Source organism: Lipophrys pholis (genome assembly GCF_963383615.2).
Source record: "Lipophrys pholis genome assembly, chromosome: 19".
In the NCBI taxonomy this organism is placed as follows: domain Eukaryota; kingdom Metazoa; phylum Chordata; class Actinopteri; order Blenniiformes; family Blenniidae; genus Lipophrys; species Lipophrys pholis.
Genome location: NC_137647.1, coordinates 15,151,231 through 15,178,331, shown reverse-complemented (window position 1 = coordinate 15,178,331; position 27,101 = coordinate 15,151,231). Strand labels below are relative to the sequence as shown.

General features: G+C 44.0%; 1 protein-coding gene across 1 annotated transcript in view; it reads left to right on the top strand.

The window, feature by feature from the left end:
- Positions 1-27,101, top strand: part of adgrl1a (adhesion G protein-coupled receptor L1a) — an 89,435-nt gene that overhangs the window by 54,189 nt on the left and 8,145 nt on the right. The window contains exons 5-22 of the mRNA XM_080487590.1: positions 5,025-5,039; positions 12,794-13,001; positions 13,214-13,478; positions 14,416-14,743; positions 15,768-16,061; positions 17,422-17,525; positions 18,473-18,658; positions 18,865-18,903; positions 21,229-21,409; positions 21,614-21,736; positions 22,640-22,848; positions 22,961-23,134; positions 23,804-24,007; positions 24,584-24,804; positions 25,159-25,225; positions 25,401-25,492; positions 25,593-25,761; positions 26,027-26,182. Coding sequence (XP_080343716.1) covers positions 5,025-5,039; positions 12,794-13,001; positions 13,214-13,478; positions 14,416-14,743; positions 15,768-16,061; positions 17,422-17,525; positions 18,473-18,658; positions 18,865-18,903; positions 21,229-21,409; positions 21,614-21,736; positions 22,640-22,848; positions 22,961-23,134; positions 23,804-24,007; positions 24,584-24,804; positions 25,159-25,225; positions 25,401-25,492; positions 25,593-25,761; positions 26,027-26,182 — 3,035 coding nt within the window. The remainder of the gene's footprint in view (positions 1-5,024; positions 5,040-12,793; positions 13,002-13,213; positions 13,479-14,415; positions 14,744-15,767; positions 16,062-17,421; positions 17,526-18,472; positions 18,659-18,864; positions 18,904-21,228; positions 21,410-21,613; positions 21,737-22,639; positions 22,849-22,960; positions 23,135-23,803; positions 24,008-24,583; positions 24,805-25,158; positions 25,226-25,400; positions 25,493-25,592; positions 25,762-26,026; positions 26,183-27,101) is intronic.

Genomic DNA, 27,101 nt, shown 5'->3' with positions numbered 1-27,101 from the left:
TCTCTCTCAATTTGAATCTACATTCTTTATCTTGTTCGTCTCATTCTTCTTTTATTTTCTTCTAATCTATCCATCCGTATCATTACATTCTCTTCTAACTTCTTACGCTGTCTCTGTTGTGTTTTTTTTTGCAGGTGTGACAAATGTTCATCCAAGGATTGAAGGACTTACACACACCTCTTTCAGTCTCCTTCTCTCCCTCTGCTCAGTGTGTCTGTGACCTCAGTATATTTTGGAAGACACTGTATTTGAGTCAGTTTGAAGCCCGAGTCACAGATAAGAAGTTGAGGATTTTGTGTTAGGGAGTATTGCCTGATGTGAATCTTCTCTTCTCACCTTTTCAAGGGGCAACAAGTGTTCTTCTGGAGTGTCCTCCATCCTCTACTCCCCAGGCTTCCAGGCGGTATTAGCAGTGGTCAAAATAGAGCCTCTGCAAGTGTTGTGACTTTGCTTGTTAGTCCTCTGATTGTCCTGTACTGTTGTTTGGTGTCCCGCATTGAATTGCCTGCTGAGGGTCAACGTAGCATTGTTTAGCTATACCTGTTTTCTTCCTCTATGTATTCTGGCCTTGTGTTTTTCCCTCTTACTGCATAAGGAAACTTGTTCGCTCTCTGCAAGGCAATCAAAGAGATGATTAAATAGCTGCTGACTTGCATTTTTCTTCCCTGTGTTTAAAGAAAACAAAAAAAAACTTTGTTGATTGCATCTGAAGTGCAGCACGGCTTAGAAAATTGGAAGCTGATCCCTCTATGATGAAAAGTCTCGCCTGTCTGAGGTGACAAAGAAGAGTCAATTACCCCTGTCCTCTGCCACTCTCCTCCGTGGAAGAAATGCAAGCATTCTTCTTCACACCGCCACAAAAAAAAAAAAAAAAAAAAAAAGGAGACAAGCATAAAGATACGGATATGCACACAAATGACTCTGCAGGCCGTTCGGCGTATTGCTGCTCATCTGACAAACTAAATACGACCTGACACATTCAGACTCAGAGCTGGAACTGTTCATCCAAAAACCAAGTCACCGTCGCACCACACGCCACTCAACTCGGCCACTTTTAATTACCAGGAGAGGGGGTGCATCGCTCTCTTCAGTTCTGCCTCAGCAGAGATTTGTCAAGATTAATTGAATTTGCTGCTGCTAATCGCTCTGGTAATGCCCCATCATTCACGTCTGGCTGGGACTGCCGGGCACTCGGGTATCATCCAGGGCTGACGCATGTTTTTCGTTGGCTGTCTCGACAAAAAAGGTGAACAATTGAGAGATGATATGTAATGGTTGTGTGTCATAGCCCCTTAGATGGTGTGCAGCCGTGTTGACGGCTGAGTGTGATGTTTGCATCTGACAGGGTCCTCTATGCGAGTGCCGCCTGAGTCACACAGGCGCCATGTTGCCAGTCACCTGAAACGGCAAGGTGACAGCCGGAGCCGAGCTGACACGCACACACCTCAGCTGCCTGAGCTCCGACAAGGGTCCGGAGCGTGTGTGTGTGTGTGTGTGTGTTGTGCCAATGTGTGTGGGATCGCTTTGGCAAAATACAACATCAGCCAACAAGTCAAATCATATCTCATCGAGTCCCAAAAAGCCCTGCGAGGCCTCGCTGCCACATAGCATTGTTTTTGCCATCCGGAGTCGAGCAAGACAAAATGGCTCAACTGAACTCTCATTTCACACTGTCACAGCCTGCCGTAGTCTGCTGGATTCCATTAAGACATCACAGATTCACGGACACAGCTGCAGCATGTGTTTACTGCAGTGAAAAACCCTACACTGCAGTCTTAACACAGATGTACACTGAGTCAAAGTAAATCTACCCCACAAGAGAACCTCGCCCCCCGCCCCCTTCTTCAGGACACGGCGCTACATCATTATTGATTCCTAATGCTCTCCACCGGGACCATCCATGCTAGCCATGCCAGAGCCATTACCCCTGGTGTTGTGCCTCTGCTATTTCATCAGCTGTGATTTATCTTGTTAATATGCACAGTGGAGGTATCTGCACAGGCCTTTACAGTAGGTAGTCTGCAGAGCTTCTTAGCCTAAGTCCCTATCTTGCCCTTTTCCATTCATAGTTTGTTACTCAGCCGCTGTTTCACTTTATAAAATTGATTCTTCCCCACAAATATATTCAGCACTGCCTGTTCATTACAAGACATTGCTTTTTGGACACAAAGCTGCTGGAAATGATAGTTGACTTGTCAGTAAGAATTTGTCAGTAGAAAGAATAATGGCATTGTAATATGACAAGTTTTCAGGGGAGGAGAGGAAACACTTTGATGTGGCTGAAAATGAAATTCTATTAATATGTATAAGGACACCATTAGACGTGGTTCTCATAAATGTTTGGTGAATGAGAAATAGGAGGCATTGCTCTGGCCAACAAATGGGTTGACTCTTTACTGTGAAAACTTTAAGTGTTAGAGGAAGACAATAGACAGGGGAGAGGATGGAAGAGGCAGGAGAGGGTGCACTAACTCCCCGAACTGTACAAGGGAATGAGGAAGCTGTTGTCCTGCAATGCTCAAACAATATGTGTGTGCCTAGATGTACTCATTAGTGTGGGAGTAATTGATAGGGTTGTAGAGAGCACTGAGCAGAGTGATTAAGAGGAGAGAGGCCAGGAGCTTATTTCTCAAAAGAGCCCTGAAAGAGAAAGTTGAATGAATCAGACAAACAACCAAGGTGGCCTTAAACTAACCTCCAGCTCACTGTGAGGGCAGTTTGATGACTTTCTGTCCCCTTTCTCTGTTTGTGCTTTAGGAATGTGTGATCAATGTGTGCGTGCGTGTGTGTGTGTGTGTGTGTGTGTGTGTGTGTGTGTGTGTGTGTGTGTGTGTGTGTGTGTGTGTGTGTGTGTGTGTGTGTGTGTGTGTGTGTGTGTGTGTGTGTGTGTGTGTGTGTGTGTGTGTGTGTGTGTGTGTGTGAATGCATGCGTGCTCTGTCCTCTGTGTCTATTTTTCAGGACAACCAAAAAAGAAGAAATGGCAATAACCAAAGACTTCCATCTCTTTTGTTTTCTGTCTTCTCTCTGCAGGTCTGGAGAAGCTTTCTTTCCCTTTCTGACTTTCTTTCCACACACCACTGCAGTGCATCACATATCATTTGCTCCTGCTTAGACAAACATACTCAGCAGTCCACACAAAGTTTTTTAAGGACTGTGACCTCACAATCACACAGTGTGGGCCACTCGCACTATGGCCAGTAGCTTTCTTCAACATATGGACAAATAGTATATGTATGAGCTCAGCTCAATTCTGATGTTTCCTGCAGCTGTTTCACTACAGATGAAAGCCATGGATGCTTCATGGCCAGCCTCTCCTTTCCCTAACCATGGAGTTAATGATTGCACTCAGAGTTGGTGGCAGGATGTGAGATCCTTTTTTTTTTTGCCACTGCCCTGGCTTCACAGGAGTCCCACTCCTCTGCATATTTACCTCTCCAGACTGAAAATGGCTCCCATCCTGCAGGTCTTCTTGGAGCTTGTTTGTCCACTTTGATCATGGCAGAAGATGATAAATGATCAGCATGGCTGCTGATACGGTTGTTGCCAAGGTGCAATGCCACCCCCCCACACACACAACTGAGCCCAGTGCCGCTAACGGTACACGTTTTTTCTCTGTCTTTCTCGCTCTCTCTGTCTCTCTGGTTTTTTTTTTGTTTTTTTTTGTTTTTTTTACGCACAACACTGTGAGGTGTTGTGACAATTTTGCTGGGCTCCCCAGAGACATTCAACTTCTCACGACACATACATGACAATCACGCTCGCAGCAGGGATCCACCAGCCATGTGTCTTTTGACACATTGCTTCCCGAGAGACATGAAGATCCGCTCGCACACCACTTGTGCCTCAGCAAACACTGAGGAAAGGAGAGTGCCAGCTCACTAAACTTCGAAGGCGGAGCTGAGATTCATGCTCGCTCCTCCTCCCGTCTCCAGCTGCTCGCTGAGCTGCCCAGATGCTGCGACACTAGCGCAACGTCTCAAACAGCGTCATGGATGTCGAAGGATCTACGCTCTACCTGCTTGTGCAAACCGAGGCCTTAGTGTGACTCAACACACCAACCTATTGATTTGTGTGTGATGAGCTCGCTCCAGACGATTCTCTCATCTCTCTTTTGTCTCCAGCCTGTATTTTTTTCTTCCCTCCCCCCTGAGTGTGGTTTCGCGCTGTGTTTTTGAGGCGTTCCACTCTGTCAAGCCCACCCTTTTCGCTGTTGTTTGTTCTCTTGTTCTTTGATGAGCCGGTCTCGGCCAGGCAAGCCAGCAGCTCCCCATTGATTGGATGGTCGATGGGTTGAGTGTTTTGCTGGCTTCTATTGCAGGCATCCTGACTCTGTAAATTGAGCAAAGCCGAAAGCACCGTTTTCTTTAGTTCAAGGGACCGCTGTAATGTCAACACTGGGGACGCTGGACGAGAGAGCGCAAGAGGGACAGACTCAGTGATCTCTCTGAAGACATGTGGTCACATTTAGAAGCATCGTCATCAACACCCTTTCATCCACCATGCCTCGTTCCACTCTTTGTTTACTTCCACAGCTTTGAAGAAAGACCTGCAAGATGTTCTCCACGGTTTCTCTCTCCACCAGGTTCTCGGAGCTGCACTGACTATCAGGAGGAAAAGTGGGAGGGTTGTGGCTATAAGATGGGGGTGGAGGTGGGGTCGAGAGTGTGTGGTTGGGGGTGGATTGTGTTGTTGGGGGTTTATTGATAACTGAAATGAAATGGAAATGGTTTTAAACTCAGGTCAGGCCATTTTCCTCTTCTCATTTTCCATTTAAGCCATCCTTTCTCTGAGTAGTCAACCATAACCCAGACAGATAACTTGCTTTAAAAAAAAAAAAAGAGAGACAGAGAGAGAGAGACAGAGAGAGAAAGGACAGCATTTTATTTAATCGCAATTTTCTCTTTTTTCCTGCACCTGTTTTTCTTTCATTCTCTTTACTTTCCCTCTTTCTCCCTCCTTCTTACTGTCTTTCTCTGTTTTCTTTCTATCTCCTTCTTTCTCCTTTTTTCCGATGCTTGAATAGAAGTGGATCAAAAAGGTAAAGACCACAATAAACATAACAACCACAGCTCGCCCCTATCCTCCCTCCTCCTCCTCCCTTGTCTCCCTTCCTCCCCCCATATACCCTCCTAACCCAGCACCTTGTGTAGTGGTCATGTTTGATGTTGATATCCCTCCTTTTTCTTTCTCAATATCTAATCGCCTCCTCTTGCGTTCTCTTTCTATCTCTCTTTGATTTGTAACCAAAACTCTAAAATCTTTCTAGATTTCCTCCTTGTTTCAGATGACATCAGCCTGACCTGCACGCATATACACACATACATGCAATCACACACTTCCACAGATGCACAAAAAACATAACGAAAGGTCAGTCCAGTATCTATGAGAGATAAACACGACTATTACTTCATTTCTTTCCTGTACAAAGTAGCTCATCTCAGGCTAAATGTACAGCCAAAATACATTCATTCATTTCATGGGTGGCATGGGTCTTTTTTTTTTTTTTTAAATCATCCCTTTCAAAAAACATTTTCATCATCTCACTGCCATACATACTTGACAGTCAACATTTCTCATTACTGAGACCTCATATTCACTTCTCATAAGTAGTGACTCCTCATTTACCAGCTGCAATGTATCTGTTCCTACAGATCTGAAAAAAAAAAAAAAAAAGAAAAGAAACGTTCTCCTTCTCTTTACATTTTTCAACTGCAACACTTCTCCATACTGTCTTTCTTCCCTTCTTTTTTAGTTTCTCGGGACCGATTCAAAGTTTGATGTGGCTGTAATATCAAAGCAAAAACACTGTGCTAAGATAACACAGCAACTTGTATAGTTGCTATCAGTTCATTGTTTCAGTATCTCATTTCCAGGTTCTTCAGTGTCCGTCTGTCATTCTCTCTCTCCATTTTTTTAAATCTATTCATGCCGTTTAACCCTTATTTTTTCTCTCACTATCCCCTTTTATCTCACCCTTTTTCTCCATTGAGTTAGTCATCCTTCTTCTCTCCTTTTCTTGTGCTCTTTCTCTTGCCTTTTCTGATTGGTTTATCTCTCAGATCACATCTGGCCATCACAAGCAGCAGCAGGCTCCTTTGAGCACCTCTTACACTTTTCTTCTTCCTCCTATTTTTTTACCCTCTCAACCTCCTAATACACCGCAACGTCTCTGTTTGCTTTGTTGCCCATGCAAAGTAAGCTTGCCCTTCCTCACTGCCCCGTACCTGTTCACATTAGTCCATCCCTTCTAGTTCCTGGTGCGTTTGAGGAGAGGGGAAGGAATCGGGGAGAGAGGTGTATACCCTGCAGCGCGTTTTTCAGCTGCTCGTAATGGCTTCTCTGATGCAGTCAGGCCTTGCCACAAGCACTTCTAAAGAGCCCCAATCAACATGGCCGGGCACCTCAATCACAAGCTTTTTAAAGAGCAAAGATAGACCTGACCCACATCCAAGGTCAGGACAAGAATAGTGGCCATTTCCAGCTTTCCAATGAGCCTTAACTCCCCCTCTCAGGTCCCCACCCTCCTCAACTTCCTCTGAACTCCCAACTAACGTCTGTGTCAGTATCGGCCATTTTCCTGCCTGGCATCATGGCTGGATCCATATGTTGAAGGTATTAGCACCTATTGAGGTGGCCATTAACTGGTTTATGGACCCCTTTGTCTGTCACTGTGTCCATGGCTTTTCATTAACATGGATCATTGTCTCACATTTTTCTCCCACCGCAAGCAGCCATTGTAGACCATTCTCCCTGCTTGTGGTGGTATAGAGCAAAAGAAAAAAAAACTTCCTTCCCCTTCAACCCCCAGCTTATATTTATTTATGACTCTTCCTCTCACTAACACTAAAATGAATGTCCCCAGCGTCTGTCTGCACTCCATGTCCACCCTAATCCATTTCTTCACTGCTGTTGAACACACCCCTTGTGTTTATTCTCCTCACGTTTGTCAAATTAATTATTTCTTTGCTGATTGATGAGCTGATTGACAGATTGGGTTCGAGATGACGTACATTGTATCTTGATGATGTCACTGATCACCTACAGTCCAACACCATCAACCCACATACTGTTATTTTAAGGCTCTCATAAGACTATGCTGGCGTCAGCCAACTCTCCCATCACGTCTTTGTCTTATTCCTGTTTCTCACCATTTCTGCTAACACTCTCGCAAGGCACAATACGCACCGCATCACAGCATTTCCTCCATCACAGCTGACAGGACCACAAAAATGTGCTTTTTTCTTTCAAAGGTTTTTGCTTCTGAAGGACAAGATGCAAGAAATGGAGTCTGTTAGACCAGAGAGTCGTATCAATACTGCCATAGAGGGTGGGATCTGTGAGCATATCAGGACAGAAGCACCACTCACAAATTGCTCCACATGTGATGTAGCAAAGTTAGACTAGATGATTGAGAAACCACTGCACTGGATGACAGTAAAATACAAAGAATGGCTGTGAATGGTAGAAAAAGAAGAAAAGTGGTTGCTATAGAGACTATGAGTCAGGCAGCATCCCCTCATTACAAATGACCCACCACGCACAAGCATGGTCATGTGACTGAGGCAGTGCAGACACCCTTTTTAGTGACACAGGGAGCTTTGGAGGAGTGTGAGGACTGACTGTACACGTAGAAGTCATCGCATTGTTAAAGGCCGAAGAACAGTGAGGTGAGTGAGTAAAGCAGCTGGTCATGAATATAAAACACAACGGCTGGTTTCAGGACCATAATGGAGTCTGTGGGAGAACTGAAGTCAGATCAGGAGGAGGAGGAGGGGTGGGGGTGGGGCATTCAGGGCAGTGGCAGGCTAATGTTACAGCTATCCAGGCTTGTTGTTGTCCAACCTCTCAAGCCTCAGTCAGCCAGGCTAGGGTATGACCCACTCTCGTCTACTGTTGCCTGTAGACCTGCAACTATGTCCCGATCAACTTTCCTGTCGCTCAGTGTCAGCTACACACAAGACAGATAAGACTTTTCTTTCAAAGGATGCTATCCATCGCTGTTTCCAGCTTTTGGTCTCAGTGAAGGGGTATTCTCCGGGGTGAATGTTTGGATTGATAAAGGTGCCAGTTGGACACCTACCTCTTTCACTGTCTGGACAGTGTGTACCTACATGCATTGACTGAGTGTGTGCGTGTGCGTTTGCGCGCGTGTGTGTGTGTGTGTGTGTGTGTGTGTGTGTGTGTGTGTGTGTGTGTGTGTGTGTGTGTGTGTGTGTCTTAAGTGTGTCTGTGTATGCGTTTGTGTATGTTTATGTGCGGCTGTTTCTGCTATATTGTGTTTTTACTCCCATGACCAGATGAAGTTGTAGTCTAAAAGGAAGTGGGAGCACATTGGGACCCCCTCCCTTTTCCTTCGTTATTTCTCCCTTCTTCTCTCTGTCACTATTTGTCACTCCTCAGCAAATTAACTCACTCCTAATTCTCATTTCACAGGAAATAACCTATTTACTCTCTCTCACTCTACTCCTCTCCTTAGTCCTGTTTGCACACAGAGAACACGCTCACGTACCTCCACATGCTGCCGTCCCTTTTTCTGCTTGTCTGTTTCTTTGAACCACACACACACACACACACACACACACACACACACACACACACACACACACACACACACACACACACACACACACACACACACACACTAACAGGCTAATGAATGCAACAACTTACCACCAGGAGACTCACTACACACTTACACACAAGCACTAAACCTTAAATCCATTAACTGTCCAGCATGGATGCAGAGTACCACACCATGCTCTATTCTGCCCCCTGCTGCCTGTTAGACGCACCTGCCAGTAACAGGTGGGGGATTCAATTAGAGCAGCATGCTCTCAGCAGTCAGTCCTGTGAGCCCGCCATGGCTGTGGACTGTGGACTGGGCAAAGACTTGGGCCAGCAGTTCATTCAGATCCTTCTATGTAAAGAAAAAAAAAAGAAAGAAATTAAAAAGGAGGGGAAAAAAAGAATAACTGCAAGGCACCACTTAAGGAACAGCTGCCAACCATTGGCAGGGGGTGTTTAGATCATCAAAGTCAAACATTAACCATCACCATGATGCTGTCACATCAAACATGAAAACAGCACGGACTGCCGAAGACAACCAAAATGAAAAGTCTAAATTTAGCCCGAAGCTGTCAGCATTCTCTTTTAATTGCGTTACCAGTCGATCACAAATGGGTGCTAGACACTAATGGGAGATATTTACTGTCAGTTTCAGAAACTTCTGGAGCTCTAATCACTTTTACCCCTACCCCATATTGACAAGTAACAGCTGACCTGTGCCTGGCAAATGGATTATGGAGATAAATAGTCAATTATTACAGCAGTATTTCCCAGTATGCGTGGCAGTAATTGGCATGCTAGAGTATGATAGCCACAGCCTGGGCTTTAATCCCTGATAAGGTAAGTTTCATTAGCCATCTGGCTAGTTTTTAGGCTAAAAGAGGTGTCTTGTCTGTGCTGCCTGGTGACTTCAATGGGGTGATCATGACTCCAAAATTTCTGCCTGTGCCCAAACAGAAATTAATCTACTAATCTATCTATCTCACATAATCCCAGATGGCTCCACTACAGCGAACCTGCTCTTGCCAGACTTGGATAATGCCTAATCTCAAGACTTATGCCTAATGCTTAATACCTAATGCCTAATACCTCATTCATACTATGGTAGTAATATCCTTCTGTACTATAGCCTCTACCGTGACTGTTCGCTGAATTGGCTTCCTGCTACTTCAGCCAGCCTTCACAGTTGGGAGACAGGCGGAGACAGAGCAAAAAAGCGGGTAAACAGGAAATCAGCCTGGAAAGCTGAAGAGGGCAGGTCAAAGTTAATGAAGCCCCCCTAGGCAAGGTTTACAGGGTGTGAATTGTTGCCACTGTTTCTGGTTGTGTCTTTGTGTGCGTCATGGTCTATGTGTACAGCTCCGAGGCCATTGATGATGCCCTTTTGACACCAGGCCGATCAGACCACCAGTTCATTAGAATAAACCGACACGCACAGATTGTATGGGAGAGAAATGAGGAGGAGGAAGGCAGGGGATGACGAGCTTGTGTCTCAAATGGGCTGCAGTGTTATTGGGATGATGAGCCCAATAGGATACAGACTGTTGCCAATTTAGAACATGGCTGGAAGCTTAGGTGCAAAAATGAACAAAATCACCTCGTATTTTTGGTAGGACACTGTGGTCAGCACAATTTATTGAATTGAAACTGCACTGCAGATAAGAGCGACCATTTTAGAGTCCCGAAATGGCTTTTTCTGTTCTGACTGGAATATTATGTCCAGTCATGGCTCAATCATTATATTTTCAATCAAGGCTCCAATAGCAAAATCTTATTTTTGGTTGTATAGAGAGATTCTATGTGAACACAGCACGTTATAACGTGATATGTAGAGCACATTAAGTTGTATTATTCACACTTTCCATCTAAACTATGGTAATAAATAACATTGAAAAATAAAGTATTTTACAGTAAAGGCTAAAATAACAACTGTGAATCATTTGCGAAACTGAAAGTTTGTTTGCGACTCAACTTCTTTATGATACCTTTCAATCACTCTTGAATAACACTTTTTAAATGAGCAAGTCCTATTTTTCCAAATATTGATATATATTAAAAAAACATGTATTTACTTTTATATTCTGCAATCCCATAACATATGTGAAAACCTTCAAATGGTAAGTGTATAAGTGACCATGAACGTCATTGATTTATATAGATCCGCAGGGCTTTCTGCTGTAGTTTGGCACCGACATAGTTTCACTGTATCATGGCAACCGAGATGGATATAGATGTATGCATCCGCTTCTTACTTTTATAGTAGGTCCTCCTTTTTTGACAGCAGAGAAAAGGTGTGCATGTTTACTTTTTGTCCTTTATTGTATTCTAAGCAGAGTGCTTCTGGCTTTGTTTATGGGTCACCTAAATGCAGGCTTTGTCCATGTTGTTTATTTCTTTATTTACTGTACCATTGTAAGTTTAAGAGTGTGTCCTACTTGTATTGGTGTTTTCTTCCTTGTTGCTTTCCGATGCTGCACTAGCTTATTAGCCTTTGCGGCCCTTGTTTGAAATATTTTGGAGCGCAGTGCCATTTTTAACTATTTCTCTGAACAACATTTGCATATCTGAGTCACGCACACTCATATTTGCAAAGCAAAAACCTCAGGCATCGGTACTTTTGAGCAAACATTTTTGGTTTGACAATAGAGCTTGACAAGCTTCCTCCTTGTGAAGAGTCTGTATTCAGTGTTTGTTTATGCCTGAGTTTGATTAGATTCCTGTCTGGCTGCCAATCTCAATCCCTGTTGGACCCATCAGACAGAACAGGCTAATTCCTAAGTGGCCCAGCACCACAGATCATCAGCCACTATCAACAACAGCATGACACAAAGCAGAAAGGGAAAGCTGGATTTTTTGAAGCCTGAACTAACTCCTCTGTCTCTCTGTTGCGATTCTCCTCCTGCGCCGGAATCCATGCAATATTCAAGACAGTTTGAGCTCAGACTGATCCATCACTCTAACAGTCACTCTGACAGTGCATGGATGTGTGTGGGTGTGTGTATGCATGTTGTGTGTCGTCCATGCATGAGCAGAAACAGTCTGTGTCTGTTCGTGCCTCTTTGTGTGCTGTGTGCGTGTCATCTGTGTCCAAATGTCCCCGCAGTGTCCAATTAGTTCAGAGATGCATTCAATCATGAGGTGACCAGCAGGTGTCTGTCTCTGTTGCAACCCAAGCCAAAGAGACACATAAATAAACTGGCTGAGGAATACATGGGGACTCCTCAGCTGTTTTATTCTGTAGAGCTTCCAACTCTCTTACTCACCTTCCTTTCCAACTCCCCCCCCCCCCCCCCCCCCCCCCCCCACGCTGTAACTGGGACCACTGTGATGTCAGAGTGGTGAGGATGCCAGTAGCTTTCCTCATAGATCACCTGACACGCCTGTTGGTCCCAGGGCACTCTGACTGTCAGGCAGGGACACACGGCATCAGCCAGCCAATTTACTCTGGTCCCCAGTGGATGACCTCCACCTGCTTAAACTAGACATCCTCTGTGTGTGTGTACCTGTTTGGTGTCTGAATTGTGTGCCCGAGTTTCCATTTGTTTTTGTGTGTGCAGGCTATGCCTGTTTGGAATAGGGACTGCTGTTTGTGTCTATATTTGTGCTTGTGGTCATGTCAGACAAATGCTGAGGAAGGGGAGGCCTTGCCAACCTCACATCTTTACCCCAGGATGTGTTTTTCTTTGAGGCATCACTCTTGACTGAGAGCCAAATTTGAGCACTAATAAAACAAGCTCCACAATTACCGTTTTACCACCCAGTGGCAGAGCAAAGAAGCAGACGCCTTTGAAATAGAAAATGCAGAAGTAGGCCCAGATAAATTAGATTAGAGACTACATCTAAGTCACGGTGGCAGCCAGAAATCTCCCGTTAATCATATCCAAATGTTGTCCAACCACAACACCAAAGTTCTACAAATGAGCTTTTTTATGTTCTCTCATTTTACATCAGATAATGTACCTCACCTTACTCCCCTCACTCCATTCTTCTCCTACTCTTTGTCTCCTTTTCAGTCCTCATCTTACTTTAATCTACTCATATCTCTTCTTCGTCCCATCGGTGTCTCTCACTCCTGTTCTATATTCTATGGTCTTTGGCCTTTTCCCAGTGCCTCTTCTCCTCCCCTGCCATCTCCATGATACCTTTCATTTTTGAAATGCTATGTTTTCATTTTTTGTCTCTTCCTTTCTTCCCTCTTCTTCTCTCTGCTCCAACACTTTGCTCCAGTATTTGTGTGTCCAGGGACACTGCTGCGTGTGCAGGTGCCCAGCTCCCAGCAGGAGGCGGAGCACCAGGCGGGAGCTTGGTGTAAGGACCCGCTGCAGTCTGGGGACCGTCTGTACGTCATGCCCTGGACCCCCTATCGGACAGACATGCTGTACGAGTATGCCTCCTGGGAAGACTTCAAACAGAACCGAGCTACCACGACCTACAAGTGAGTGCACCTCCCACGGTCCCGGCTGATCTGATGGCATATGCTGGTGTATTGATTTATTGGCTTTTGATGTGGATATAGATGGCGATAGCAGGATGGTTCCACTGTGGTGTCTGTCCGCTCGGCATGAGGTCATCTTGTAGGACGATGCCATGCAGAGCAGATGGATGGATTTTTTTCATCTTGATCTCGGCATCGCTCTCTCTCAACAGGTTGCCCAACAGAGTGGACGGCACGGGCTTTGTCGTGTACGACGGCGCTGTATTTTACAATAAAGAACGAACACGAAACATTGTCAAGTATGACCTGCGTACGCGCATCAAGAGCGGCGAGGCCATCGTCACGAACGCCAACTATCACGACACTTCACCGTACCGCTGGGGAGGGAAGTCAGACATCGACCTGGCTGTGGACGAGAACGGCCTCTGGGTGATTTACGCCACTGAATCCAACAACGGACGGCTGGTGGTCAGCCAGGTGGGAGAGCAGCTCTGAATGGGATGAGATGTGGATTAGAAGTAGAGGAGTGGATTATGTTACAATCTCATCTAGTCACGCAGGCAAAAGGTCATACGTCACACATGAAGTATTCAACGGTTGAGATAAGTACAAACGAGATAAGGACATGTTTGCTGGACAAAAGCACAACAATCTAGCAAATCCAGCAAAATATTGGACCAGATTTTAAATCCCATCATATGAAAATACGTGATTGATGGTAAATCTTTAGTTTCGTAGCGATACCACAACAAATACCAGTCCGGCTTGTAAGACTTTGAATCATAAAAACGTGATAATGGTTGAAACACCATCGTTCTTCTAATGTAATGCAAAGTCACATTGCTTTGCTCTTCTCACCTGCTCTACTCTCTCCCGGAAGGTGATTCATCACTATGAAATTTAAAGCGTTCATATTTTAATGGCAGCCGGATCTTTGTTTCTTAACAAACAAAACTGCAATCAGGGAGCAACTTTCCACATAAACAGAGTTGAAATTAATGTGTTGTTCAGATAGACAGCTCCCATTTATTATCTCTATCTTTGACCTTACCAGGAAATTGTTTTTCAGACAGTATAAGGTAAACTATCCATCTAAAATATCAAACCCTGAATTAGCTGTTAGTGTGAAAAAAAGAAAATGGAGCAGCAAAGTAACAAACAAGAAAATGATCACTTTCATCACCAGCAAATTGTTTTTTTTATTGTTTTTCCTACCTACCCAAAGTGGAATAAACTCATTGACTTCTGTGCTATGTAGTTTATGGTTTTGGTTTTAACATTAAACCACTAAAGATCATGAACTTCCACAAGAAAAGTTTCAAGAAAAGCTCACTGTGCACATAAAGGATATCATCAGCGATAACATTGTTGTAGCACTGAAATCTCAGGTTGAATATTTCCTCTTTGACCGTAGGTGAATCCATACACGCTGCGATTTGAAGGCACCTGGGAGACCAGCTTTGACAAACGGATGGCATCCAACGCCTTTATGGCATGTGGCGTGCTTTACGCAGTGCGATCAGTTTACCAGGACGATGACAGCGAAGCAGGCGGCGACCTGGTGATGTACGCCTACAATACCAACCGCGCACGCGAGGAACCTGTAAACATCGCGTTCCCAAATCCCTATCAGTACATTTCCTCCGTGGACTACAACCCTCGAGATAACCAGCTTTATGTGTGGAACAACTATAATGTGCTGCGCTACCCGTTGGAGTTTGGACCGCCAGATCCCACCACTGGTGAGAAGGCTTCTTGCAAAAAAACACACTTTCTTTTATACCATGCTTAGAGGTTTTCAATGCTTCTACACCAAAACCTGTTGTAACTCCAAAATTGCCAAAATTGTAAATCTATATGTTTTTTGACACAGATGCTGCAGGAAACCTCACAGCTTTATACATAAATATATATAAAATATGAAATACGCATTAGCTGAATCATGCGAATTTTACATTGAATGTGTTCACTTTATTTTATCGTTTTGATCGGTCTTCATTGCACTGACGTTATTTTTCTATCGTGTGATCATGTAATATTTCAAACAGTCTTTTCGGGCTGTTTAGCTGATATTTATATCTGTGATTATATTCCCATCCTCGGCCATGGTTACAATAAGAGCAGCCTGCTGGAGCACTTAATATCAACTTTACTCTGTCGTGGATAAGGAAAAAGTCATTTTGTAGTGATAAGAAAGAGGATGAAGTGGAAAAGCCACATTGCAGTTTGGCAGTCCATCAGTATGAGAGGATTGGCTGAAAGCAATGTATATCTGAGCCACGTAAAGGCCTGTGTGAAGCTGGGATTACGCCCAGAGACAGCAGAGACAGACGGGCGGCAGCACTCACAGGGTTGCATGCTGACTCTGCGTTTGATCAGTTAGGATTTTGTAGTTGTGATGTGTTGCTTTTATCTTCGCATTAGGTTTGCTTGTTAGTGATGGTGACTTCTCTGATACGTTTGATTAATTATTTACTTCTCCCTGACTTGTGAAGATGCGTTCTCGCCATTCCCTCCTCTTCTCTCTGGAGAACAGGCTTTGAGAATCTCAAAAAAGTATTTGTCACCCCAATTATTCTCAGACTAACTTTTGAACCCAGCCCGAGAAACATCTTACATTCACACGCATCTGTCCTTCATTCTATTGATCTCTGTTCTGGCTTTTTGCTGTCATGTTTTGTTGTTTTCTAACAAATCTTTGCATCCTCCTTTAAGTCTCCAACTCAGTGCTTCTTGTCTCTCTGAATTACTTCCCGGTAACCTCAGGGCCTCTGACCACCACTCAAGTGACTACCACTCTTCCATCAAGGCCTTTCACCTCCAGCGCCAGCCCTTCTACCACGCGCCCTCTGGTCCCCACCTCACGTCCAATTGGCTCCATCAACAAGCACCCTGACCTTCGACCTATCACGGCCACCGTGCCCGTCACCAGACATCCGCCCCGGCCACCTCCGGGGCCCGAGCTGCAGGTCTGTGAGGCCAGGTTGGTCCGCGGAGTTGCGTGGCCCACCACGCAGCGAGGAGAAACTGTAGACCGCCCGTGTCCCAAAGGATCTTTAGGTGAGAACATAAGCTTGCGGACATTTTTGGAGCATAAGCATTTCCTCTGCTTGATGAATTAGTTCGTCTTTCAAGTGTACTCGCACTGTACGTCTCCATGCATGTGGGTGGCTGCTGTATATATCCAAGCACACGTGCCCAAGTGATCAGCATGTTTGTGCTCTCACACTTGTTTTTTTCCACTGTTGTCTTCTGTCCCTGCGCCGGTCCCACCAGCAGGCAAAGTCCCGGAGGACTTGCAGATGAAAGCTTGTCCTCCACAAATGAAAGGCTCCTCTCCCACAGAAACAGAGCTGATTGAAAGTGGCGAATAATGAAATGAAAGGCCAGGCAACACAGGCGTCACCTCCCTTCATGCCGGCTACTATAGCGCTAAACAACCAGCCATCAAAAAAGTCTTTCTAGTGGCAGAAAAAAGGCCTCTCCCTCCATCTTCCTCTCCAACGCCTTTTGCCGTTTCTTTATATTCTGCATGTGTTGAATTAGCAGTTGCTGTAATTGCCTCATCCTGGCAGAAGCCTCAAACCTAATCTGTGGTCAGTGGAGAAGAATATAGTGAAAAGTGGAAGAGAGATGAGAGAAACTCGTGTCAGGGAGGGAAAAAAAGGGCATGAAATGCAAACGCCACATGTGCTCTGATCCTTCTGTGACTATAGAGGCATTGGGCTTTTCCATTTTCCTTTCCCTCTCTCACTTTTGCTCTTTTCCTGTGGTCTCGCTTCTTTTTTCTCTGCCTTTGTGAGTTGACGTTGGTTATTTGTGTTAGCAGCGGCAGACAGACCCTTCTTTGGTTTTATCCCCGCGTGGTGTCCTTTCTCTGAACCCTCGTAACTGAACAGAAAACGTAGCTGGAAACAAGGTTTGGTGGAAACTCGCTTCCCTTCAGGTGTTTTTATTTGACAGTGAGGGATCATACCTGATGTCTTTGGTGTGTGAGTGCACAGAGTAAATGTTACGTGCTACGTGAGCATATGTTCCTTTTAAATCATTCTTTTTACAGCATGAAAGCCTGTTCCGCCGCTGCCTTTTCTCCCTCCCTCTCACTTCCCTCACTTCTGCACTACCCTACACTACATTATTTAACCTTTTTTTTTTTTTTTTTTTTTTTAACTTCTGACCCATTTTCTATGAGATTTTTACCCCACTTCCTCCCTCCCTCTCCCATCTCATCTTCAAACACTTTCAGTATTGCATTTTTAAAATTCACTTCATTCCGTTTTTCAAAAAATTATCATCTTTTTTTTGGTGCTCATCCTTCTCCTCAGCACTTTCACCTTTAATTGCGGACACCTAATGCTTATTATCTTGCTATTACCCCCCCACCCCCCCCTCCCCCGTGGTATCCTCTTCCTTTCTCCAGGCATTGCTTCGTTCCAGTGCTTGGCGGAGCAGGTCATGTGGAACCCACGGGGTCCTGACCTGAGTAACTGCACCTCCCCATGGGTCAACCAGGTGGCCCAGAAGGTGAGACCTGGAGCCATAAACCCTGGCCATGGGTTCGTCCCTTTCCTCTGCCCCGATGCCCCGCCTCACCTCCCCGTCCAGCTACACACACACATTAACATATCTCCAAGGCTGTCCTGATTAAAATACAGGCTCATTTCAGCTGGCCCTTTATTACCAGGCATCTGCTCTCAGTACTTAATTAACCAATTTTTTATTTTTTTTCAAGGATAAACCCAAATTACAGCTAGGCTAAATTATTTTTAAAATTTAACTCTAAGGTTTCACAGTTTGCACACAGCTCTGTCACGTCAATGTTTCTTTTTGATTACAGCCCTATTTAATATCAAATGACCTCTCGATTGCACACAAAGATTTTTGACGGATTTAGTCGTCAAACATTTTTACCCTCTACGGTCCTCGCAAATATTTGATTGAAATAAAAAACACTAAATCTATGTAATTCACTCATGCCATGTAAATATAGATTAAATAAAACAGCAACCTTTCGTCTGAAGAAATACATAGCATTGACCTGTTTTCCTAAAGGTGTTTCGAGTGCTTGCATGTGAAAAGCAGCATCATCGGATGAATTCATTATACCTTCCCCTGTTGGCAAAAATCAATTGCAATCGCAAGATGGTTGCTAAGGGTGCGATTTGCAAATGAAGCAGCACTAGAGAGAATAAATACTTCATGATGTTTTCTACAAGGTCCATATTTGTTTACAATGATGCAAGAAGGGCTTATACCAAAGGAGGAAATCGGATTACTGAACAAATGATGCAAACTGAATTTTTTATTTTAATTTTTTTTATGCACGCAACACTTTTTCGGCTTGGCAGTGGGCTTGTTTTTGGTTTTCAACAGCTTTAATGCGAGTCAACCAAAGAGAGCGAGTGCGTTTTATCATCCCCAAGTTGACTGTGTGTAAATAAATGTGTGCGTTTATGTGTGTTCACGTGCAGATAAAGAGCGGGGAGAACGCAGCGAACATAGCTGGTGAGCTGGTGAACCACACGCGGGGTCGGATCCAAGCCGGCGACGTTAGCTCTTCTGTACGATTGATTGAACAGCTGCTGGATATACTGGACGCTCAGCTTCAAGCCCTCAGGCCCGGAAATAAGGAGTCGGCTGGAAGAAACTACAACAAGGTATAAGAGAGTGTAAAAAAAGTGTAGAAATGCACATGCCTGCTTTCTTAGTATATTCAAATCAAGCATTAGAAAGGAGCACTGTGGATAATGTGAATTTACTCCCTCAGTGCACATGCAAGGACTGGTGAGTTTTTAATTTGCGGTGGGGTTTTTATTTTTTTTATTTAGTTGTTTAATTCCAGGCTTTGTTTTCTCCCTTCCAGTTCCAGAAGCGCGAGCGGACCTGTCGGGCGTACATCCAGGTAGCTTTTCTGTTTTATCTACCTGCTTTACATGCCTGTGGAGTAGGGCTGCTCTGTGACTTAGAATAACCGAGGGAAGATAAATCCTTGAGCAGGCTAGGTTTGTGGATGAGATTCCTTTAGCTCAGTGCTCCGTATTATGATTGATACTGCCTTTGGAATCATCACTTATAGAGTTTCTGGCTTGTGCTGAGGAGCAGGGGGAGTTAGATTTGGGATAACTCCTGGCTGACACCATGTACCGGTTTTAAATATTGGCGTAGTATTTTTCAAGAGCCATAAATGCTGATTTATAGGTTTTCGACTGTTCATAACGTACGTATGAATGTGAATGTATTTTTAAAAAAATGGGTTCAGCTAATGAGGATGATGTCATCTGTCTGCGATAGCATTTTAACGCTGCTGCAATGTGCTCGACCTTAATTGAATAAAAAAATAAAAACTCACCAGCTCGGACCGCACGGTGGACCAGTGGTTCGCTCTCTCGCCTCACAGCGAGAAGCTCTGGGTCCAAATACCAGTCTGGGCCTTTCTGTGTGGAGTTTGCATGTTCTCGGTGTGTGAGTGGGTTTCGTGCAGGTACTCACCAGCTCCCTCGAGCACCATTAGACTGCCCACCAATGGATATGATTCAAAAATATATAAAGAAAAGAAAATGAAATGAAATAATAATGACTTTGACTGTACTTTATACATGCACAATGCGACATAATATGTCTGAGAAAATGCAATTTGACTAAAGTATGAAAAGCAACAGTCTGTGTTACTACACCCTTCTGTGCTTTTACAATATTTGTGCAATATCTCCGGTTCTGAGTAAGCTGTAATCTAATATCATGAAAAGGCCCTGTGTCTGCTTCTCTGTAATGATGAAATGCGGCACTCTGCAGCACACAGTCTTTTTATGTGTCTTGACCTGTCTGCAGTGCACTGTAATATGACCCCAGGTCTTCTGATTTCAGCTGGTGCAAGATAAATGCAAAGCCCGCTTTGTTCGCTGTGACGTAACTCACGGATCTAAAGGATAAACCAAAAACCAAATTGTCTTTTTCCTTTCTAGCCAACAGAGCGCATTCCGATTGTACATTCATTTTCTTAACAGCAATGCTCACTGTTTCACACAGCAGTCAATCCTTCATTTTGAGAGGCCTGAGCAAGAGAATTACATGATTCATCAAGCAGGCTACTCCAATAAATTGGATAGCTGATACAACCATCAAAATTGCCATTAAATGAATTGTAAGTGTGAAATAGAATGGTAATATGTCTTACATAGCATAATAATAAACGCAGTGCAGGGGGGCTGGAGAGCTTTGAGAATATTATGGCAGAAGAGAAAATTGGTATTCAGAAATGCTCCTGTAATTTTGGTTGCTTTGTTCAATATTAGAAAAAATCAGTTTCTAATTCATAATTTCTCACTACCTAACAAATAGCTAATAGCACCTTCGGAGAACTGGGAACCCACAGCTAGAAATAGCGTTAATGAACCGGTGTCTAATAATTAGTTACTAGATATCCAGAATTGGGTTTGCTCAAAATTGGATGCTAAATGACACAAAGCCAATAAGCAGTAGTCATTACTGTCCTTTTTTGTACTCTGTGCATGTCTCCTGCGTTCCCTTTTGTGTTGTTGAGTGCAATGCAATGTCGGTAGGAATGCAGTTGTACCTCATTATCACCCTGTCATTGACTCACATTTCATTACTTACCCCACATTACATTTTTGTAATGTCTTCTCATTTTAGGCAGAGCAGAAACGTGTCATTCACACCTTTAGTGGGCATACATCGGAATATATTTAGTGTCTTTAAAAGGTTATTACAAGAATTTTTGTGTGTTGTTTTTTATTTAAGTTGTGTATAAATTGAAATAATCATACTGTCTCTTGCATTATATTAGTAGTTTTTTTATTGTCAGTGAGAGTGTTAAAGTGTTGCTTCATATGTTTGCCAGTTAAAAGTTGCATGCATTTTATTTCAAATTCCAAAAATCCTACACAAGCAACATCTTTAGCACAACCGTATATTCACGTTATCATCGATCATCAGCCGTTAATGTCTTGGAAGAAACCGGAAATAAAGTAGAAGTTATCAAATATGATAACTTGCCGGGTTTAAAAAAAAAAAAGAAAAAAAGTGTCAACCTTTATTTAAATATTCATAGCGAGTGTGATATGGGCAATATATAATAATTACTTCATTTAATTCCTCATTTGTCTCTTGTACCATGCAGGGACTTTGTGTAGCTCATTAGAAAGTGATCTTTGTAACGATAATATGATTGCACATATAATGTTAATACTTTGCCTCCTGCGTGCGCCAGGCGGTGGTGCAAACAGTGGATAACCTGCTCAGGCCCGAGGCCCTGGAATCATGGCAGGACATGAATAGCACAGAGCAGGCCCACACCGCCACCATGCTCCTGGACGTCCTGGAAAAAGGAGCTTTCCTGCTGGCAAACAACATGTACGGCAATCGCTTCTCTGACCGAGCCCCGAGCATCGGTAAGACAACAGTGATAATGGTGCTAATTATGGCCGGCGTATAAATGAACCGCAGACCACCGGTTGTGATATTGCGCCTTCGGGTTGCAACTATTCAATTTGTGCTGGCTGTGTTTTTTATTCTTTTACACCACAGACGCTTTAACCAAAAAAAAAAAAAAAAGAAACACACAACATTTCTGCACGCTCTGTTTCCACAACTAGATCTGGAGGTGCACGTTGTGAACACAGAGATGGAGCTGCAGGATTTGTCCTTTCCCCAGAATTACGCCAGCGACAGCACCATCCAGCTTTCTGCCTCCACTATCAAACAGTACAGTCGCAACGGTCAGCAACCCTTCACCCCTCCTCGTCCTCGCCTCGCAGATGAAAAATTGCTCTGTCCTCTTCAACCCACTCCCATGTGTTGCCATTTGCATTTCCCATGCAAGCCTAAAACAATCTGCATGCAGTTGACTAAGTTATTGGTTCATAATAATAGGCTAATCAGATTAACAAAAACGCTGAGACAATTTCTTTTCTTGATGGTTTCTTAACAGCAGTCTTAATAGAATGGCTGGGGAGGCGTGTAGATTACAATCGGCCCCAGTCTGACAGAGCAATCTCAGCACTCCCTCTCTCCTCTCCTTCCCATTCCACTCCCTCTCTTCGTCTCTCCACCGTCCTTATCCCCCTCTCCCATCTCTCTTGCTTCTAACCTCCCCCCCTCCTCCCCTCTGTCATCCCCCTCTCCATCGCCCCCCTCCCCCTCCCGTGGCCCCTCATCCCTACCCCTTTTCTGTTTTCTGTCTCTGCTCGGCTCTGCAGTGGGAACGAGATTAGAATGATTGAAACAAACGCACATGAAATATTCATATGGAATAATAAGAGATCTGTGAATGCTTGAGGGATGAATGTTCCATTGCCCTCCACATTAAATCTCGCTCTCTTCCACCAGTAAAAATGAAACGGTCCTTACCATCATTCTAACCTTCACTAACTCTCTCTCTCTGTCTCCCTTTCACTCACCCTGTCACTCCCCACTCTCAGCCTCCGCCGTTCTTGCTGCCATTACCATATTATACCCCCATTTCTTTATTTGTTTTTTTCCACTCTCTTCTCCTCCTCCCAGTTTTACTACTCTATTTGTATTCTCTTCATGTTGCATCAGCTTTTTTCATTCACTTTACTGCTTACAGTTGATCTCCTAATGTTTCTCTTAATCATTTTGTGTTTCTCTCTTATGCGCAGGACACGTCAAGGTGGTATTCATTTTGTATAAAAACCTGGGATCTTTTCTATCCACTGAAAATGCCACAGTGAAGATGGACGTGGACGGACTGAACCACGATAAAAAACACCTGGTGGTCAACTCTCATGTGATTTCTGCCTCCATCAACAAAGAGTCCAGTAGAGTGTTTCTCACTCAGCCGGTGGTCTTCACACTCAAACACCTACGGGTAACACGAATCACATTTCTATTAGTTTGTCAGGGAAATGAGCCTCGTTCGATCCTCTCTCTCTCTCTCTCTCTCTCTCTCTCTCATCCGTCTTCTTATTTTGTTTCTTCAGTCGGAAAACTATCACACTCCAAACTGCTCCTTCTGGAACTACTCCGAGCGCTCCATGACGGGCCAGTGGTCCTCGCAGGGCTGCAGGCTGCTGGACACCAACAACACGCACACCACCTGCTCCTGCAGCCACCTCACCAACTTTGCGGTGCTCATGGCTCACCACGAGCCCGACGTAAGTCAACAAGGGCGTGGCAGAGGCACCGTCAAAATGGAGGCTGAGTAATTCATGCAGACGCTCAGTTGTGTGAGCAGTAGCGTTCGTTCGTTCCCTCTGAGCCACACGCCCTCGTGCACACGCACATTAATGTTCCCCTCTCAAGGCTGACAAGCTCTTTGTTTTGAATTGTCTCTTTTCCTCTTTCAGTCAGACATTCAGGGAGGCACAGGGCTTACAAATTCATGTCCCGCTACTTCCAGCTGACATTCACATGAATTTGAATGTCGTTTTTTTTTTCCAGAACGTCTTGTCTCTTGTCTTTACACTTTAGCTCCTTGCATATATTTACAAATATTAAATAAGACGATTTGGCTCCCCCTCTCTCTCTCTGTCGTTCTCTCTCACTCACTCTCTCTCTCTCTCTCTCTCTCTCTCTCTCTCTGTCTGTCGCTCTCCCTCTCTCTCCCCCCTCCCCCATTCAACCCATCCCCCTATTGTTTCCCTTGCTTACCTCCAATCCCACTATTGTATTAACACTCCCTCCCTAATTTTCTCTTTGTATTATTCTGGCTTTTTCTGTATTTTTATGACCATCTGCTGTCCTTTCCCCATTCTTCTCCTTACCACCCCCCACCCCCCACCTCCATTTTTGTTCACCCGATACTTCCCAAATCTCGCTACCAGGGGCGGATGCACGAACTGATCCTCTTTGTGATCACCTGGGTGGGGATTGTCATCTCCCTGGTGTGCTTGGCCATCTGCATCTCCACTTTCTGCTTCCTGCGTGGCCTGCAGACCGACCGCAACACCATCCACAAGAACCTCTGCATCAACCTCTTCATCGCAGAGCTCCTCTTCCTCATCGGCATCGACAAGACAGAATACCATGTGAGTTTGTCACCGCACCAAATCTTCCCTCTGATGGATGTTTACTCATTTAAAAAAAAAAAAAAAAAAGATTTTTTCTTGTTTTCTTAAAAAATGTAAAACAAAATTCCAGCATTTAAAAAAAGTTCATAAACTACCTTACTTTTGCAGTACTATCTGCTTTAGCTCTCCCTCAATGTGCCGGTAGCCCTAATGAAAAGTAAATCACAGGATCCAGTTCATTTTTATCTTTTCCAACTTCAAAATGACAGTTACAGCTTAACATCAGTGACTTTCTCACTTTTTTATTGAATGACTGTGAATCTGAAATTGAGGCTGTGTGTCATTATGTTACTCTATTAAACATTTACCACTCTAAGTATTGAATTACTACTCAATATTATGCATAGAGCCAGTCACCTATGGGGCAGCTTTTCATTTTTCCCCTGACGATGTCCAGATCCTGATAGTAACTCTGTTCTGTCCTCTCCTGTTTTTTTTTTTAAACTGTACATCTTGACTTTAACAATTTCTCCTCCCTCATCATACTGTTGTTTCATTCTGTCTCTTGGCTCTCTCTCTGGCTGCTGCCCTCAGATTGCCTGTCCCATCTTTGCTGGTCTTCTGCATTTCTTCTTCTTGGCTGCCTTCTCATGGATGTGTCTGGAGGGTGTGCAACTCTATCTCATGCTGGTGGAGGTCTTTGAGAGCGAGTACTCCCGCAAAAAGTACTACTATCTCTGCGGCTACTGCTTCCCCGCACTGGTGGTGGGCATCTCGGCAGCCATAGACTACAGGAGCTATGGGACCAAGAAAGCGTACGTGTGAAGACAGGCCTTTTGCACCTGCAGATTGAGAAGTAGGATTATGCTATTCCCCCAGCTGGAAATGTAATATGCAGTGCTGTGTGAACAGCTCCAGTGCCTCCCCACAGACTGGGTTTTCTGAACACACTTAGCCAAAGCCTGATGATTAGCCTTCATAAGATAATCCGCTGAGACAGGGAAAATAGTCTGTGCATGCCCGTGTGTGTGTGTGTGTGTGTGTGTGTGTGTGTGTGTGTGTGTGTGTGTGTGTGTGTGTGTGTGTGTGTGTGTGTGTGTGTGTGTGTGTGGGTTTGCTCGTGAGTTCAGTTGCGTTCTAACTGTCTCCTCTCCTCTGTGCCACTCCAGATGCTGGCTGCGAGTGGATAACTACTTCATCTGGAGCTTCATTGGACCTGTTTCATTTGTTATTATGGTATTAGCTTTACTGTCTGACAGACTTTTTCCATCCCTATTAGAATATCATACTTTCAAATCCGAAGTATTTTACCGCTGTGTTTTGTTCGTGAGGTTATTAACAGGCCAGTATTTATAGAGTTCACTGTGAAGTTCAGTGCGTATGTATTTAATTTTTTATCTTCTCCCCTCAGCTCAACCTCATTTTCCTCATGATAACGCTGCACAAGATGATTCGCAACTCCTCAGCTCTCAAACCTGACTCGAGCCGCCTGGATAACATTAAGTGAGTTCAAAATGACTTTTTCATTATTTCTTTTTCGAAGTACATCTTTCTTTCTGAGCTTTGAAATATAAGTCAACATTTTCTGCTTTTCTTCCATTAGGTCATGGGCTCTCGGGGCCATTGCCCTGCTGTTCCTGCTTGGGCTGACATGGGCCTTTGGCCTTCTTTTTATTAATGAGAACACAGTAATCATGGCCTACCTTTTCACCACCTTCAATGCCTTTCAGGGCATGTTCATTTTCATCTTCCACTGCGCCCTGCAAAAGAAGGTACATGATCAGTCTTGAATTATGTTTCAACTTAAGTATCATTAAGTTAATTAAAGGCAAAAAAATAAAAATAAATGGATGTGAAAGTCTGATTAATATTCCACAGACATGTCTGAGGTGATTGCATTAGATACATTTTGCGGTGGCATTGCGATAAAAAGCTCTGTTGCTCCACGTTGGCTTCGGCCTATTGAAACTAAGTGTTTATGTTTACGAGTGACTGTAAAACCTGCCAACTGTGCTGGTGGTGTTGTTTTTTTTACAGGTCCATAAGGAGTACAGTAAATGTCTGCGTCACTCCTATTGCTGCAGCCGCACCTCCACCAACAGCTCCCACGGTTCCCTGAAGAACTCGGGCCTGCGTGCCAACAACCGCTACTACAGCGGCAGCCAAGCTCGCCACGCTGCAGCCCACAGACAGGTGCAGGCAAGACAGGCCCACGCCGATAATCACAGCCACACACACACACACACACACACACACACACACACACACACACACACACACACACACACACACACACACACACACATACACAAAGCCTTTTGCACATCCTCACACATCAATCAGATGAGCACTGAGTTTTGTAAAATTGTGTTTTCCCCAGAACAAATGAAAAGTAAATCTGCCCGTGCAGCAAGATGCTTTTACTTGTACTGATCAGCTTATTTCAGTGGAATAAAATGAAAAATCAGTTCTCTGGAATAAAACGAGTCCCTTGATAGTGTCTCAATTTTTTATTTTTTATTTTTTTTAGAAACACAGTCAGAAAAGATGTTAAAGCGGAATAAATAGCTTTGAAATAAGAGGAAATTTCCTCACTTTGCGGTTATACTTCCTCAGTTTAAAAGGGCTCTTATATAAGCTTCTGAAGCACAAAATGAGTGGCTCTACGGGGGTTTGATTGCTGATCAATACCAATGACTCACTGATTACTTTGCAAAGCACTTGAATTTAGTGATTTTTCTCACTTTTTAGCCCTCAGTCGACTGAGATGAGCAGCAAGTGACACATCTGTGCCACAATAACTTTACTTCTCAGTGACGGTGCTGCATTAACAAGTATTGCATCATGATTTTTGAGGCGTCCATAAAAGAATTCTCTTGAAAATCTGCCTTAATCACTCAGCTTACTCACTTCTGTTGTGAAAAATGTGCTCTCATGTTTCCACCCATTAACATGGTCGATGACTCATTTTTTTTTTTTTTTTACAGCTATCCTTTTGAAGTCCTCGTATTGTATATGGAGGCACGCACTTCCAAAAATATTTTACATGTTGGCACATGCACACAGGCACAGACACACTAACACTGGCAATTAGATCCCCACAATCAATAAA